General features: G+C 30.4%; 3 protein-coding genes across 3 annotated transcripts in view; all 3 read left to right on the top strand.

Annotated features, from left to right (window-relative positions):
• The first annotated feature begins 5,212 nt into the window (after window positions 1–5,212).
• On the top strand, window positions 5,213–8,004 carry LOC106756997 (importin subunit alpha-1a-like). Its single transcript, XM_022779031.1, has 10 exons — window positions 5,213–5,452; window positions 5,530–5,629; window positions 5,719–5,807; window positions 5,892–6,023; window positions 6,150–6,335; window positions 6,602–6,765; window positions 6,869–6,947; window positions 7,085–7,213; window positions 7,334–7,461; window positions 7,534–8,004. Exons 1-10 carry the CDS (start codon window positions 5,213–5,215, stop codon window positions 7,811–7,813), a joined length of 1,527 nt encoding a protein of 508 aa, XP_022634752.1. The 3' UTR covers window positions 7,814–8,004.
• Window positions 8,005–9,788: 1,784 nt separating this feature from the next.
• On the top strand, window positions 9,789–12,654 carry LOC106756996 (importin subunit alpha-4-like). The gene is made up of 9 exons (XM_014639582.2): window positions 9,789–9,994; window positions 10,080–10,182; window positions 10,260–10,351; window positions 10,459–10,590; window positions 10,813–10,998; window positions 11,308–11,471; window positions 11,557–11,635; window positions 12,111–12,238; window positions 12,324–12,654. The coding sequence occupies exons 1-9, from the start codon at window positions 9,806–9,808 to the stop codon at window positions 12,652–12,654; spliced, it is 1,404 nt and encodes a 467-aa protein (XP_014495068.1). The 5' UTR covers window positions 9,789–9,805.
• Window positions 12,655–16,239: 3,585 nt separating this feature from the next.
• The window catches only part of LOC106756995 (importin subunit alpha-3-like), a 1,510-nt gene continuing 1,372 nt past the window's right edge, over window positions 16,240–16,377 (top strand). The window contains exon 1 of the mRNA XM_022779030.1: window positions 16,240–16,271. Coding sequence (XP_022634751.1) covers window positions 16,240–16,271 — 32 coding nt within the window. The remainder of the gene's footprint in view (window positions 16,272–16,377) is intronic.

The following is a 16,377-nucleotide window of genomic DNA, read 5'->3' as shown; positions in this document are numbered from 1 at the left end:
TATAGTATTAGTACTATGATATGGTATATCTTTTGAAGCCTGGGATATAGTATTAACAGGTTCTCAATTATTGACGAGAAACAAATTAAGACCTGCACACTTGTCTGCAGTAGCAGTAGCAGAGGAAATGGAGGGGCACCCTAGCTAAAACCACTTTTCACTTCATTTACTCCTCATACACATATTCAGAGTAATTTAGTAAAAATCTCTTGCTACAGACATACACAATAATGTGGACAGATTTGTAGTGTTTGGTTTTGAAACCGGGTGGCCTGAGATTCATGTCATGTGATTAGGATGTCCCACACAGAGAGACGTGAGATGAGTGATGATGAGATTGGGTTGCATAGCATTGCATGCGAGTGAGTAGTATGTGAAAATGGGTTTCACGTGGCTTTTGAAGAATTAGAATGGTCATTGCCCTTTTGTATTTGCATCCACATTGTTCTCCTTGGAACAGACAAATATGGGTCAGATCCTAGACAATGTTCTCTTTCTCTCTCTGCCTAAACACCTTTTTCCACTTATTGAGTCCTGACACGCGTGCAACCTTGACAATACATCTCTCATTTTTCCCACAGTGACATCCCATGCCATGTGGCTAACCCACCACCCTTTCCTCCATTTTTCAACTTTCAATTCTCTAAATTCCACACCTTCTTTCCACATAATTACTACATTCTTTGTCCTTTCCTTTAACCATCACATTCCACATGCACCCATGTGCTTCCATTTAACCCTTTTCTTCACAGAATCAGGAGATGGGCCACACACTCGCCACAAACTCTGTCCCCTATCTTTTTCTTCTCATTTCTTCATTCTACCAACATTTCTACACATATATGGTTAACAGCTTTAGGTATAACGAATATTAAAACACTTTCTTTAACATAACAACAAAGAAAAAACCCCACCTCATAACTATTTTATTAATATAATATGTTAATATTTTAGGTTATGTAATAATTGTTTATTTTATGAGTGTTGATATGACACCCCTGCACTTGAAAATACAGTAGGATATAAGTATTTATAACCAGTTTGTCTTTAAAATATTCACTGACAACACCTTAAACTTTATGGACCCATCTTAAGGGGAAAAATATATACCAAGGACAATATTGATTCTATTTGCCTTAGATATTCCATAAACTATACTTCATTTTGACCTCATACCATGACTTGTGATATGGAATTCGTGTCAGTATGGTTGCCTATAAAATCATGTACATGTTTCTTTGATGGCCTTTCAAAATTGGGATTAATTAAAGTCCTTGATATGGTAAATGAGACCACTAGTTTGTCTGTTGTTGGAGCATTTTCTCTGACGTCATCAGCTGTTCCAAACTCTGGATTTGTGTTTTATACAGCTTAAATTTGGTGCACATGGGAAGTACTGCTTATTAAGTGCGCAAGGGCCTTGGGACCTAAAAACATCATAATTAGTTGGGTGTTAATTAAAGATGATATAGATAATCTAAAATAAAACTTCACTTATTTATATCTTCAAGTTCAATCCATTTATTATTCAACTCATCCAAATCTTTATTAATGAGTCACAATTCAGTCATATAAAAGAGAAAAAAATATATTACTTTCAAATTAAATCAACTTTTTATTAAAAATCTTAAGTCATTTTTTTAACTCGTTAAAGTTTAAATCTTAATTCATATTTGAACTCCAAATATTTTCTCGAGAAAAATATTCTTCTTACTCAACTATTTTAACGCTAACCCTTGATTGAACCATTAAAAACTATAACGAGACATTTTTTAAATCTTATGGTTCGGAATTTTCATTTTTATTTTTTATAAATATCTATAAATCCAGGATTAGTGATTCATTTCATAACTTATTATTTGAGCAATAAACAGGACGAATTAGTGAGTGCAGTACCATAAAACAGAAAAGATGAAAAGTGGAAAAAAGAAGAAAGAAAGAGAGAATAAAAGAAGGTTGTCTTAGGAATAAATTAATGGAAAATAAAGAAATGATTAGTGGGCCAGAAGTGTGAATTAGTACACGTGGCCTCTTTAAAAAGGATAGAAAAAACGACAAATGGGAAGGCCCAGTCATGTGGAAGAAGTGATAGAGATTCTTCTCTTTTTCCCTTTATTTTCTTACAAAATTTAGTATCAAAATTATAAAAAAAAAAAAAAAAAGTGGAATGAAGCTTCATTTATTTGGTGCTGGACAATCTCTTCTTTCTCATCTTTCCAAAATTGCCTAAAATCTGCATAACTACTCTTTAATCACACTCTACAAATGATATGCTTCTTTTTTCTAAAGAAAGTTCGTAGTCCTTATTTATACCTTATTATAGGTTATTATCTTAATTTAATATTTATTATATTACTTTTTATATTTATCTTAAATTATGTATTTATTTCTGTTTAAATACAATAAAATCTTTCTATATTCATATAATATAAACATAATATATGCATTTATTATTTCAAACAATCTTGAGCAATAAAACTTATTTTCCGTTAATTAAAGTCCTACCCACATACTATCATCTAATGTGTAAGAACGAAACAATATTTCAGACTCAAATATAAACAAAAGCAGATAATTTGATAAATAAATAAAATAAAACTAACTAATGTGTAATTTTAACTTCTATATTTTGTAAAATTCCCCATTTCGATTTGTAATTTGTTTTTTCGGAAATTTTAGTGATTTGAGCTTTATTATGTAATTCTTTTCCGTACTTTTTTTACATAGCTTTAATCCCTTAATGTTTAATCCTCATTAATTAAGTCCAATTTCAATTTTAAAAATATACCAAAACACTGTCAATTTGTATTAATAACAAGTCCTATAATTGTTGTTATTTTTTAACTATAAAAAAGTTACACCCGGCAAGCCTTTTTCCTCAATTTCATTGTCTCGTATTTATAGTTTTTTAAAAAAAAAACTACAAAAACCACGGTTGATTAAAAATTTAAAAGGATTGAGTCGAGATGGGTGGTAATCCATTTTAGCTCTTTCCGTATTTAGCCAACAAAAAATAATACGAATAATTAAAAGAAATACAAATTTTAAAACCAAAGTTACGAAGACGAAAATAATAAGAAACTAAAATTGCAATCAAATTAATTTTTACTACTCTCATTATCTTTTAAAATGATTTCTGAAAGTGGAGCTTTTCTTTTTTTTAGGGAAATGAAGAAGAGATTCTAATTTAGGTTCTGAAACCTAAGTTCCGGGTCGCTGAAGTTGAGAGCCTACATAATGGTGGACTTCATATTGCTAGGGACTTCTTCAACAATATTCAAACAAAATATAACATCATAGAAATAATGCAATTCTAAGCACATTCTTCTCTTTATATATTTCTAATAACTTTCATTAATAAAGAATAGTTAGAAAGGAAAGCAAATCGAAGGACAAAAATGAAAAAAAAAAAAAAAGGAGAAAATCACATTTAAACGAAGAGAAAACGATATTTAAGTAAAATGATTACAAATATATATTTAATATTATAGGCAGATAAGTTTATAAATGATGTATACATTATTTTGGGTTCTCAAATTTTAGGGTATACTTATTTCAAATAAAAATAAAAGGTTTATGTCAAATGAGAATAAGATCGAAAATAAACAACGATAACGAGAACAAAAACAGTAGAGACTAAGATGAATCACACAAACCTAAATTAATAATTAAGACAACAATAGTGATAGGACATTTTAAACATAGTAGATCAAGACTAACACAAACTTGTAGCATTGTGACATTCCAACACAAAAAGATGACAATGACCATCAAAATGCAATGACAATACTAAATGAGAAAAAAAAAACATCTTTAAAAGAAAGAAGAAGAAGAAAATTAAAGAAAGAGATAAACTAAAAACGAGAAAAAAAATAAATGACAATGAAGATAAAAATGATTCTTAATGAAATCTATAATGAGAAAAATGTAAAGTTGTAATGACAGAGGAAAAAAATGCAATAGTGCTATGCAATAAAACCTTTCACAAGTTATAAAAATTTATGCAAATGAACATGACTTCTATTATTGGTTAAATTAAAACCTATGCCTAGTTATATGAATATAACATTTTTAAAATGTCACTGTATCATTATATGTTTCTATTCTTTAAAGAATTGACACCTACATATAATTTTAGTTATTTTAAAATTTTTTGTGGCATATATTTTGCATTTCTATAAATAATATTATACTTGTTATTCATTTTTAATTTAAATTGAAAAAATTTAATCTTTTGCACTATGATATACAAATGTGATTTCTCGGAGTAACACATTTTCTATATGTGTAACTATCTTACAACTGAATAATCTCTTTTTTCTTGAAAAATTACAAAATTTTACACTTTTTAGACCATTTTATTCACGTATCATGTGTCAAATGAATGTAAAAGTGTATTATGATATTATTACTCAATAATAAATAGGTAACCGTTTTTATTTTGCATCTATACTTTTATTTTGTAAGTAATTTCGTGTGACAACTTTATTAATTATGATGTAAGATGTTTGACACTTAATAAAACTTTTATTTACCAAAAATAGCTCATATAGAAAATAATTTAGAATATGCTTATATGAAAAGAAATATGATCAATAAAAGATTTTTGACACTCCTAGCTCATCTATAATGTTGAATAAATAACCTTTATAGTAATGTTGTGCCAAATGCTACCTACACCTCTGGTTCTAGCCTATTCACCTCTCATGTGGATTAACTACTAAAAGATATAGAGGAGATCATTTTTAACATTACTTTGTGTTTGACTTGTAAGTGTTATTGAAATTTATCACAAATTATCAATTAAAACTTTAATTTTAAAATCTATTCGCTTAATCTAAGTGTTTATTGACTTTGAATCATTGGTACCATGAATCATCACAAGAATGATACAATATTTCATTTCCTTTTAATTTTGTATTAGTTGTCATATTTAAAAATGAGGGTTATAATCGACCAAGCTTACATAAGGGTTTTGAAAATATTTTAAAAAATATTAGTTTTCTGTTTATTTTATTTCTTAGGTATTAAATTTATTTATTTTGACCGTCTTTAATTTAATTCCTTGTGCAAAAAGACGAACGAGGTAGTTGCGCGCGCCCAAGTTATGGTTTGAATAAATAGAGGCGATTCAAGTTTCAGTTTTCAGTTTTCACTTTCATTTTCATTTTCATTGTTGTGAAGGAAAGAAAGAAGAATTAAGAAGTGGAAAATGTCTCTGCGATCTGGTTCTGGTTCTGCTATGGGTTCAGGTTCTGGTACTGCTACTGGTTCACATTCTCCTACTGGTGTTGGTTCTCCTGCAAGAAAGAAAACCTATAAGAATATACCTGACGGAGACAAGGGTAAGAAAAAGAGAGAAGATGAAATCACCGGCATCAGAAAGGTCAAACGCGAAGAATATCTTCTCAAGAAACGAAGAGAGGCTCATACCACCCAGTCCCGTGACAAGGTTCCTACCTTCACTCGCAACTTTCTTTCAATTTCTTCCTCCTTTCATCAACACCCTTTCAATCTTTTTTTCATTAGTTCTTGGAAGATATTCCTGAAAATGCACAGAAACTATGGTCTGAGAACACTGACGAGGAGTTGGCGGCAACCATGAACTTCGGAAGTCTGCTAGAGCTTGGTGAGCTTTCAATTCATATTTCTTGTATCATAAGTTCTTAATCTTGATGAAACAATTTTAACATTCTGAGTTTCTTTATGTTAATTAAGAGAACCCTCCAATTGAAGAAATCGTTACGGCGGGTGTTGTCCCTCGCTTTGTGGAGTTCTTGTCAAGGGAAGATACACCTCGGTTGCAGGTACAAATGTAGACATTGGATTTTCCAAATCTTTTTACTTTCTCATTCACTCACACAATTATTATCATTCTTCTTATTCTGCAGTTAGAGTCTATCTGTGTTCTAACTAATCTTGCTTCGGGAGCATCTCAATTCACAGCAGTTCTAGTAGAGCATGATGTCATTCCTCCTTTGGTGAATCTTCTCAGTTGTACCGATGATGATATCAGAGAACAGGTCATGTCTTCTGATTGACTATTAAACTCTTCAATTTCTCTTGTTATTTTGTGTCCCCACACCCCAAAGGAAAAAAATTAAGATAGTTTTCTACTTAATCGAGTTTGGTTTCCCTTTCTTGAACAGACAGTAGGGGCTTTAGGGAACATCGCCGGTGATTCCGTAAACAATAGGGATCTTATTCTTATCCATGGTGCTCTCTTGCCTTTATTATCTCAGCTGGAACCAGATTCAAGATTGTCCATGTTGAGGCAGGCATCCTGGTGTTTATCTAATCTTCTCCGTGGAAAGCCTTCAGTTGATTTAGAAGAGGTTGGAAACATTTCTTAAGATATTGCTTGAGACTGATTACACATTTAATAATTTGGAAGCATGAGATGAATATCCATGATTAATCTCTGTAAAAGCATGCTTATTCAATGGTTTCAAAAGCAAACTGACTGGGTGCCATGTGCTGATCCTGCATAAATAGAAACACAGTTGATTTGTATATTCATTTTCTATCCTCTCTTCTCCATGTTATGCAGACTTATGTTTTCAGTATTGTGTTATTGAGAAATGGGCTTGATCTCTGTTAGGTAAGACCTGCATTACCGGTCCTTCAGCTACTAGTCCACTTCGACGATGAAGAAGTTGTAAAAAATACATGTTGGGCTCTCTGTTACATTGTGGAAGGCCCATATAACAGTGTTCAAGCTGTTCTTGAACTAGGAGTTTGCCCAAAACTTGTGGAGCTTCTGCAGTATGTTACTCAGCTCTTTACAACTTAATTTGATGCATCATGTCAGTACACCATTATTTTTTATTGTTGGACAGTTTGGGATGATTAAGTTTCGTTTTGGAAGTCATCCATCAGGTAAAGTTACTTTACCTGCGCTTCAGGCTCTAGGAAATATTGCTGCCGGTGATGATGTTCAGACACAGGTAAAAAGAACCATGTACAATTTATTTCTGATTCTTCTAAAGCATGTACAATTTAAAATATTAACATTTTAATTAAATTTCTTTTATTTTTTAAATATCAATATATATTATTAACATATTGTTGTATGCATTTTCAGGTTGTACTTGATAGCAGAGTGCTCCCGTCTCTTCACCAACTTCTTATGAAGGAATACAAAAGAAGAATCTTTAGAGAAATTTGTTGGGTAATCACAAATATCAGTGGTGGGACTCCATCTCAAATACAGGTAAGGAAAGCTCTTTTTCCATTCTTTATTTTGATTAGGAGATAAGATATGAGAAATCTTCATGAGAATTTACGGGATAGTGAGACCTTTGAAAAATTGTTGTTATTATTTCTGTTGCAGGCTGTTGTTGATGCCAACGTTGTTCCTTTTCTTGTTGAGCTTCTTTATATTGCCGACTTTGAGGTGAAGAAGTCAGCAGCGTGGGTGATTGGCAATGTGTCTGGCAAAGGAACTAAGGAGAATGTTAGGTATGGTTTTTCCTTGATAATAATTTTGGTTTACATGAAAAAGTTGTATGATAATCTGAGTATAAATTGTAGGTACCTGGCTGATCAAGGTTGCATTAAGGGACTATGTGAACTCTTGCCTAGTCCAGACCTAAAACTTGTGTTAATGTGTTTGGAGGCGCTGGAGAACTTTTTGAAGATGGGAAAAGATGACCAGAGTGAAGACAATGTTTTTGTTGCCAAGGTCAAGGAATGTGAGGGAGTATATGAAAAGATTCATAATGTGTTAGCAAGTGGAAACAGGGATATTACAAAAGTAGCTTGGAGGCTTTGTGAAAGAATCTGGAATGAGAATGAGCCAGATTCGGATTAGAGTCCCGGGGATGCTACTCACCAACATTTTTCATATTTTTTTCAGTTTTACATGACTTAGTTTTACCTTTTTTTTTTTTCTATACAAAGAAAAGATACAGTCTATAGAATATACAAAGAAATTGCATTTACCGAACAAAGAAAATTGATTGCTTTTTCTTGAATGATAAATCTTTTTGTTTGATTTAGAAAGTGAGGATAGACAAACTTCTTTATCATAATCATAATATTAATTGGATTCATGTAATCAAATAAAAAAACTAAATCAATTAAATAATATAACAAATTATTAAAATACATTTTCTTTTGGTCGTAGATAGACTCTCATTATAAAATTCGTAATGAGAAGTCTAAACACCTTTTTTTCATACATTATTTTAAATAATGAAAATCAAGTTAGAACAAAAAAACCATAAATAAATAATTTACATAAATTTTACATTTCTCTCAGTTACTCAAATTAATAAAAAGAACACAATTTTATTTTTGTTCCTAAATGTGACTAAATACATAAATAAAAATTAGGAGGAAAAATATAATTATTTTCTTTATGATTTAAAGTGAGCTTTTTTGTTAGAAAATTACTTTTAATATATAGATAAATCAATTTTGAAACTACTTATATCCAATTTTGTTTTATATATAAGTAGTTTCTTATTTGATATGGAACAAGAGTTTTGAAACTAATATAGCTAATAAATCTTTCTTTTTAATAATTAATTTAATTTTTTCCCTCAATTCTTTAGTGTTGAAAATCAATTGTTTTCTAGAATTTTATATCTAAATTAGATTTTATAACATTAAAAAGTAAAATGTGATTAGAAGTATATTAGATAAAATTAGTAAGATAAACATTATATAACAGAAAATATATCTAAAAAACATTGCAGTTACATTTTAAAGTTGAATATCTTAATATGTATATATTATTTTAATATAGCATATATTATTTTAATATAGCTATATCGATATTAGGATAGTGCATAAAATGATTTAAGTAGTTATGAAGATTATGTATTCTTTATAAGAAGTTTTTATTTTACTATAATTTTTTAAGTGTAATTCAATTTTAATTTATAAGATCAGATTAACATATTATATAATGTCTACAAAAATCTGATTTTCTTGATTTTATTTTTCAATTGTTGGATAATTTGGATAATTAAATTAAAATGTTTTTTTTTTTTTTTTTACATCAAGTACCCTATTACTCGATAATCCACTTATAAGAATAATTAAGTTATTAAAAAATGAAATTTTGTAAATATAAAGAGAAAATATATATTAAAAAATAAAATAATAAATATTAAATGAGTATAAAATTTATTTTGTATTTATATAACTCAAAGGTGTCTCAAATGAATGATATTATATAACATGAAAAAAAGAAAAAGAAGATGACAGACTTTTCTAAACATTCTTATTTTAATGTAACATCTCAATTAAATAATTAAAAATATTATTAATGAAATATCACAAGTTTAATAAGATAAAACAGTTAACAAGGAAATATAAAGTTTTAAAACCTTTTTGTTCAAATACAATAGAAACCTTTATTTTTAAATGAGAATTTGAAGTTGAAAGTTTAAAAGTTCCTTATAAAATTTCATAATTTCTATTTTATAATTGGATTTCTAATAATGCATAAAAGATGAGAAATGAAAGATGTTCTGAGAGTGGAAAGAAACAAGAGAGCATGTAAATAAATAAATAAATAATTAAAGAATGTGGGTGTCTCACTTCTTTTATCATAATTCATTTTTTATAATATCATTTAAATTAAGATCTAATAAAAATAATAATACCTATTTAAAAAAATCATAATTTAATAGAAAGACAGGTAGGTATTGGCGCGCCTTAGTGTTGGTTTAAATAAAGAAGAAGAAGGCTATTCTGTTTCCAGTTTACAGTTTTCAGTTGGGTTGAACTCACACAGACACACGGCTTCCTCAGTTAGTTTCTTGGAGGAAAGAAAAAGCAAGACTGATCAAGAATGTCTCTGCGACCCAGTTCGAGCTCTGGTTCTCCTTCGAAGACAAGGAGAAAAATGTATAAGGGTGGAATTGACGCAGAAGAGAGTCGGAGAAGGAGGGAAAAAGACCTTGTCAGCATCAGAAAAATCAAACGCCAAACCACTCTTCTCAAGAAACGAGAAGAACCAGAAGAACGTACCTTTGATACGGTATCTTTACGACCTCTTTTATTTAATTAGTTCTTCTACAATAATTTTTTTAATTTTTTTTTTCTGACTTTGAATTAATCCTTAGCTACTGGATGCTGTTCCTGAGATAGTGAAACGTATATGTGATGAGTATCCTCAGAGACAATTGGAGGCAACTGCTTACTTAAGAACTATTTTAACAATTGGTGGTATATATCAATTCATTTTTCATTATCATATCATGCTAATTTTATACCATTTATTCATTGAGGATGTCTGTGTTCAGACCCGGCCCCTCCACTTGATGACCTCGTTAAGCATGGTATCCTCCCTCGCTTTGTGGAGTTATTATCAAGGGACGATGAACCTAATTTGCAGGTATACTTATGCAGCATTGCATTTCCATTTTCTTGTTGAGATTTTCAGTTTTGACCTCACTCACGCCATAGTTATTGTTCCATTCCATGGTTCCATGTGCTGTGCAGGTACAAGTTCTGTGGGTTATATCCGATTTTGTTTTCACATCATACCAACACAAAAGTGCTGTGGTTGAAGTTGGTGTTGTTCCTTTCTTGGTCAATCTTGTCTCTAGTAGCCATGATGATATAAGAGAAGAGGTCAGATCTTCTGTTTGCTTTTTAAAGTCTTCAATTTCTTATGTTTATAACTCAGTTTTATTATCTCTTTAAAACATATTGCAGTTTTTAAGATTTTTTTTTTCAAAATAACCGTTTTCTTATAGTATTTATAAATACTTTTTATTTGCTTTGTCTTGATTATTTGTACCCAAAAGGAAAATAATAATAATAATATAGTTTGGTTTCCCATGTCTTGGACAGGCAATATGGATTTTAGGAAACATTGTTGGTGACTCCCCAGAATTTAGGGATCCTATTCTTAGCCATGGTGCTGTCATGCCATTACTATGTCAGTTGCAACCACATTCACCATTGCATATAATAAAGGCTGCTACGTTTACTTTATCTGTTTTGCTCCGTGGAATACCTCCAGTAGATTTTGAACTGGTAAAATCTCACTCAAATTTATTTGAATTTCATGCATTGACACATTCAATAATTTGAAAATGTCATGTAATATAGAAATAGGATGATTGGTGTACTCTTCAGGGTTACACATATATGAGTGTAAGCATGCAAACTTTACCACTGAATCCAGTTCCGTTGTTAGTTGAAAATTGTGTAATATCTTGTATAAATAGTTAAAATATAACTACTATTAATGTTTACATTCATCTTTATGGTAACATGCATACTGTTGTATATTAATAGTATGATTAGTAGTATGTTAGTGAGAAATGGCTTGATCCTTGTCAGGTAAAGATTGTCTTACCTGCTCTTCAGCGACTCCTCCATGAGACCGATGAAGATGTTTTAACAGATACATGCTGGACTTTAAATTACCTTTCGGAAGGTCCTATGGACAATGTTCAAGCTATTATTGAATTAGGAGTTTGCCCAAAACTTGTGCAACTTCTTCAGTACGTGCTTTTATACATCCTCTCTTCCCTTTTGTGTGTATACTCATTTCCTAGAAAAAAAAAACATTTAAATTTCATTTAGCAGGTTTCCATCAGATGAAGTTATTGTACCTGCACTTGGGGCTTTAGGAAATATTGCTGCTGCTGGTGAGGCTCATACACAGGTAGAAAGAATATGTTTCACATAATTGTTATCATTTCTTATGGTCCATTCAACTTTTCATCTTGTGTGTTCTAAGTCCGTTGCTACTAAAAAAAAAGTCATTTATTTTCAGTTTGTGATCGATAACCAATTGCTCCCGTGTCTTCGTCAACTCTTTACGCGTGAATACACAAAAAACTTATTTAAAGAAGCTAGTTGGACAATCGCAGTTATCACATCTTGGACTCAAGCTCAAGTACAGGTAAGAAAGGCTAATGGATCACTGAGTCCATGTTATTTTTCTAGAAAGAATCGATGTCCAGTGAAGAAGGTTGATAGAAGAGTTTAAGGAGGATGAATGTGATAGACATTAGAGAAAGTGATTATGTTTTATGTATTTATAGATAAAAAAGCATCACGAGGATTATGGAAATGTGTTTACATAAAATATAGTGAAACAAACCTTTGAAAAAATGGTTATCATATTATTTGTGCAGGCTGTGATCGATGCCAACATTATTCCTGCTCTTGTTAAAGTTGTCCGTAATGCTGAGTTTGAGGTGAAGAAGGAGGCTGTCTGCGCGATCTTCAATGTCACTTCTAAAGGATCTGATGAGAATATAAGGTATAAAGACAATACCTGACATCATTCTCTTTGAGATTTTGTAATAATTTTGACTGCTGTGAGATGAACATTATTATTATGGTAGGGTCCTTGCGGCTGAGGGTTGCATTGAGGCACTATGTGAACTCTTGACCTGTCCAGATCCAAAGCTGGTGAGAGTTTGTCTGGAGGGACTGGTGAACATTTTGGCATTTGGAGAAGCTAACAAGGATGAGAAAGGCAATGTTTTTGCTCAAAGGGTTGAGGAATGTGGAGGATTGGACAATATTGAAACATTGCACCTTCATGAGAACAATGACATTCATACCAGAGCTCTGTGGATTTCGGATTGCTTTCGAGCACAGAATGAGTTGGAAGATTCCAATATGAGCTTCAGCCTGCTTGATTTTTCACTCATACAACACTTACAAGAGTAAAATGTCATAAAAAAAAATATTTTTTTTCTACTTTTAAAACAAAAAGATGAATAAAAAAGTAAAAAAATTAGTGTCAAATTGAATTAAAAATTTTCTGTATGACAAAATATCATTTCTTTAGTAGAATATGTCTTTCATTATGTTTTATCACTTTCTTGATTCTCTAATATATATATATATATTTCAGTTTTGAAATTAAAATAACGTATTCGATCTATTATGATTTTAGTCTTTAACATCATGCTACACTAAAGCAAGTAATAGAAACGGTCAGTATTTAAAGTGTTGTCTATTACACCAACATAATTACATTAAATGGAAGGATAGTATTGACTAAATCTTAAATTAGAGGGAAGATTAAATGTTTTAGAAATATAATTACCAAACTAAATAATATTTAATAACTAACCCCTAATTTTGTTTTAGTAAATATAAAATGTAGAAAGCAACAACATAATGTGAGGTGTATGTGAAAACAATGGATTTATTAAGGTTTAATTGCTTTCTTTTTCTTTGTATCAAGTTTCTCCGGTTAAATACACAGAGATCACGTTTTTTTTTTTTCATATTCTCAAAAGTGTCACCAATGAATGAGATTATATAATGTGGAGAAAGAAAGAAAAGATGACACATCTTCCTAAACTTTTTTTTGTTGTGATTTGTCGATCCTTAAGAAAATAAAAGTGATAAATTTACATATTATATATATAATAAAAAGGGAAATATTGCTTAAAGTTTAAGATAATCATACAATATGTTATGTTAAGCCCTTAATTGATAGAGGGAATGCTTGTACACATATATACACATATGCACTGAAAAAACAAATAAACAAGTTTGGTCCATAAGACCCATCATAAGAAATCTGAAAACTTTCGAAGGAAGACATTTTGGGAGGAGAGGGGTTTGGAATGAGAGAATGTTTTGTACCGACAACTCGTTAACATAAGTAAACTAATAACTAGTTAGTCTCCTAAATCTTATTCATGATATTCTATTTTTTCAGGCTTGTGTATTTAATGAAACTAATATTCTCTCCCATAATTTACATTTATACTTGTTTATAATGTTATCACCTTAAAAAAAATTAAATTTTCCAGCATGTTATGCATGTTAGAAAATTAATTTTCTCAAGTCATGAATTAAGAATCTAGATGAATGTAGATACTCAAATATTTTATTTATGTTTGAGAAAATTTCACTTATTTTATACCTTTTACTATATATCTATTTAAGTAACATTTAAATCTTTGTAATTTTAAATAGATAATAATTTATTTTATATATTTAATTAAGTATACTTTCCTTATTTCATTTAATAATTAACATATTAATTAGACTAAAACTTAAACAAAATGAATTGTAAAGAAGATTAACAATTATTTTAGAAGAAAAAAAATTGTAATATATTAAAATTTTAAAAATATATTGTGACTCAACTATATTTTTTCACATAAAAACATACAAGTGATATCCTTAAATAAAACTTAATATAAAACAAAGAAATAAATAGTTATATATGAATAAAATTATTAATATATTATTATAATTGTAATACAAGTGAAAAATTCCCTAAAGAAGATATGTAAATAGTACTTTACTTCAAATACAATAGAAACCTTTATTTTTAAATGAGAATTTGAAGTTGAAAGTTTAAAAGTTCCATATAAAATTTCATAATTTCTATTTTATAATTGGATTTCTAATAATGCATAAAAATGAGAAATGAAAGATGTTCTGAGGGTGGAAAGAAACAAGAGAGCATGTAAATAAATAAATAATTAATTAATGTGGGTGTCTCACTTCTTTTATCATAATTCAATTTTTATAATATCATTAAAATTAAGATCTAATAAAAATAATAATACTTATTTACAAAAATCATAATTTAATCGAAAGACAGGTAGGTAGGTATTGGCGCGCCTTAGTGTTGGTTTGAATAAAGAAGAAGAAGGTTATTCTGTTTCCAGTTTACAGTTTTCAGTTGGGTTGAACTCACGCAGACACACGGCTTCCTCAGTTAGTTTCTTGGAGGAAAGAAAAAGCAAGACTGATCAAGAATGTCTCTGCGACCCAGTTCGAGTTCTGGTTCTCCTTCGAATACAAGGAGAAAGATTTATAAGACTGGAATTGATGCAGAAGAAAGTAGGAGAATGAGGGAAAAGGACCTCGTTGGCATCAGAAAAATCAAACGTCAAACCGCTCTTCGCAAGAAACGAGAAGAACGCATCTTCGGTAAGGTACAACATCTTTTATCTTCTACAACAATTTTTTATGAGGTATTTTATTTAATTAGTTCTTCCACAATAATTTTTTTAACTTTCTTTCTGGCTTTGAATCAACGATTAGCTGCTGGATGCTATTCCTGAGATAGGGAAACGTGTATGTGATCAATACCCTGACAAACAATCGGACACATATGCTCACTTAAAAACTTTTGTAACACTTGGTGGTATATATCAATTCATATTTCATTATCATATAATGCTAATTTTATAGCATTTATTCATTGGGGATGTTTGTGTTCAGAACGAGCCCTTCCAGTTGATGAGCTCGTTAAAAATGGTATTCTCCCTCACTTTCTCAAGTTATTATCAAGGGACGATGCACCCTATTTGCAGGTATACTTATGCAAGCATTGCATTTCTCCTCTCTTGTTAAGATTTTCAGTTTTGACCTCGCTCACGCCATAGTTACTGTTCCATTCCATGGTTCCATGTGCTGTACAGATAGAAGTTCTGTGGGCTATATCCGATTATGTTTCCACATCATTCCAACACAAAAGTGCTGTCGTTGAAATTGGCGCTGTTCCTCTCTTGATCAATTTTTTCTCTAGGACCCACGATGCTGCAAAAGAAGAGGTCAAATCTTCTGTTTGCTTTTAAAAGTCTTCAATTTCTTGTGTTTATAACTCAGTTTTATTATCTCTTTAAAACATATTGTAGTTTTTAAGTTTTTTTTTTTTTCAAAATAACCGTTTTCTTAAAGTATTTATAACTACTGTTATTTGTTTTGTCTTGATTATTTGTACGCAAGAGGAAAAAGAAAATCTGAGTTTGGTTCCCATGTCTTGTACAGGCAATATTGATTTTAGGAGGCATTGCTAATGGCTGCCCAGACTTTAGGGATCTTATTCTTAGCCATGGTGCTCTCATTGCATTATTATGTCAGTTGGAACCACATTCATCATTGAATATAGTAAGAGCTACTACGTGGTGTTTATCTGTTTTGCTCCGTGGAAAGCCTCCAGTAGATTTTGAACAGGTAAAATTCACTTCAGAGATTTATTTGAATTTCATGCATTGAGTACACATTCAATAACTTGAAAATGTCATGTAACATGGAAATAGGATGATTCTTGGTTTATTTAAGTAAACCGGAACACATTTAAAATTTGATTGGTGTACTCTTCATGCTTACAAATATAGTGATCATATGAGTGTAAGCATGCAAACTTTACCACTGAATCCAGTTCCGTTGTTTGTCTGAGAATTGTGTAATATCTTGTATAAATAGTTAAATATAACTACTATTATTGTTTACATTCATTTTTATGGTAGATGCATACTGTTGTATATTAGTAGTATGTTAGTGAGAAATGGCTTGATCCTTGTCAGGTACAGATTGCCTTACCTGCTCTTCAGCGACTCCTCCATGAGACCGATGAAGATGTTTTAACAGATACATGCTGGACTTTAAATTACCTTTCGGAAGGTCCTATGG

Source organism: Vigna radiata, chromosome 3 (assembly GCF_000741045.1).
Source record: "Vigna radiata var. radiata cultivar VC1973A chromosome 3, Vradiata_ver6, whole genome shotgun sequence".
NCBI classification, from domain to species: Eukaryota; Viridiplantae; Streptophyta; class Magnoliopsida; order Fabales; family Fabaceae; genus Vigna; species Vigna radiata.
This window is presented reverse-complemented; position numbering and strand designations above follow the sequence as displayed.

What these genes read in the sequence shown, in the direction of transcription:
- LOC106756997 (XM_022779031.1), top strand. Translation starts at nt 5,213, where the DNA reads ATGTCTCTGCGATCTGGTTCTGGTTCTGCTATGGGTTCAGGTTCTGGT. An exon ending in CGGAAGTCTGCTAGAGCTTG is followed by an intron (nt 5,630 to 5,718) that starts GTGAGCTTTCAA and finishes ATGTTAATTAAG; the next exon opens with AGAACCCTCCAATTGAAGAA. An exon ending in GGAACTAAGGAGAATGTTAG is followed by an intron (nt 7,462 to 7,533) that starts GTATGGTTTTTC and finishes TATAAATTGTAG; the next exon opens with GTACCTGGCTGATCAAGGTT.
- LOC106756996 (XM_014639582.2), top strand. Translation starts at nt 9,806, where the DNA reads ATGTCTCTGCGACCCAGTTCGAGCTCTGGTTCTCCTTCGAAGACAAGG. An exon ending in AAGAACGTACCTTTGATACG is followed by an intron (nt 9,995 to 10,079) that starts GTATCTTTACGA and finishes ATTAATCCTTAG; the next exon opens with CTACTGGATGCTGTTCCTGA. An exon ending in AACTATTTTAACAATTGGTG is followed by an intron (nt 10,183 to 10,259) that starts GTATATATCAAT and finishes GTCTGTGTTCAG; the next exon opens with ACCCGGCCCCTCCACTTGAT.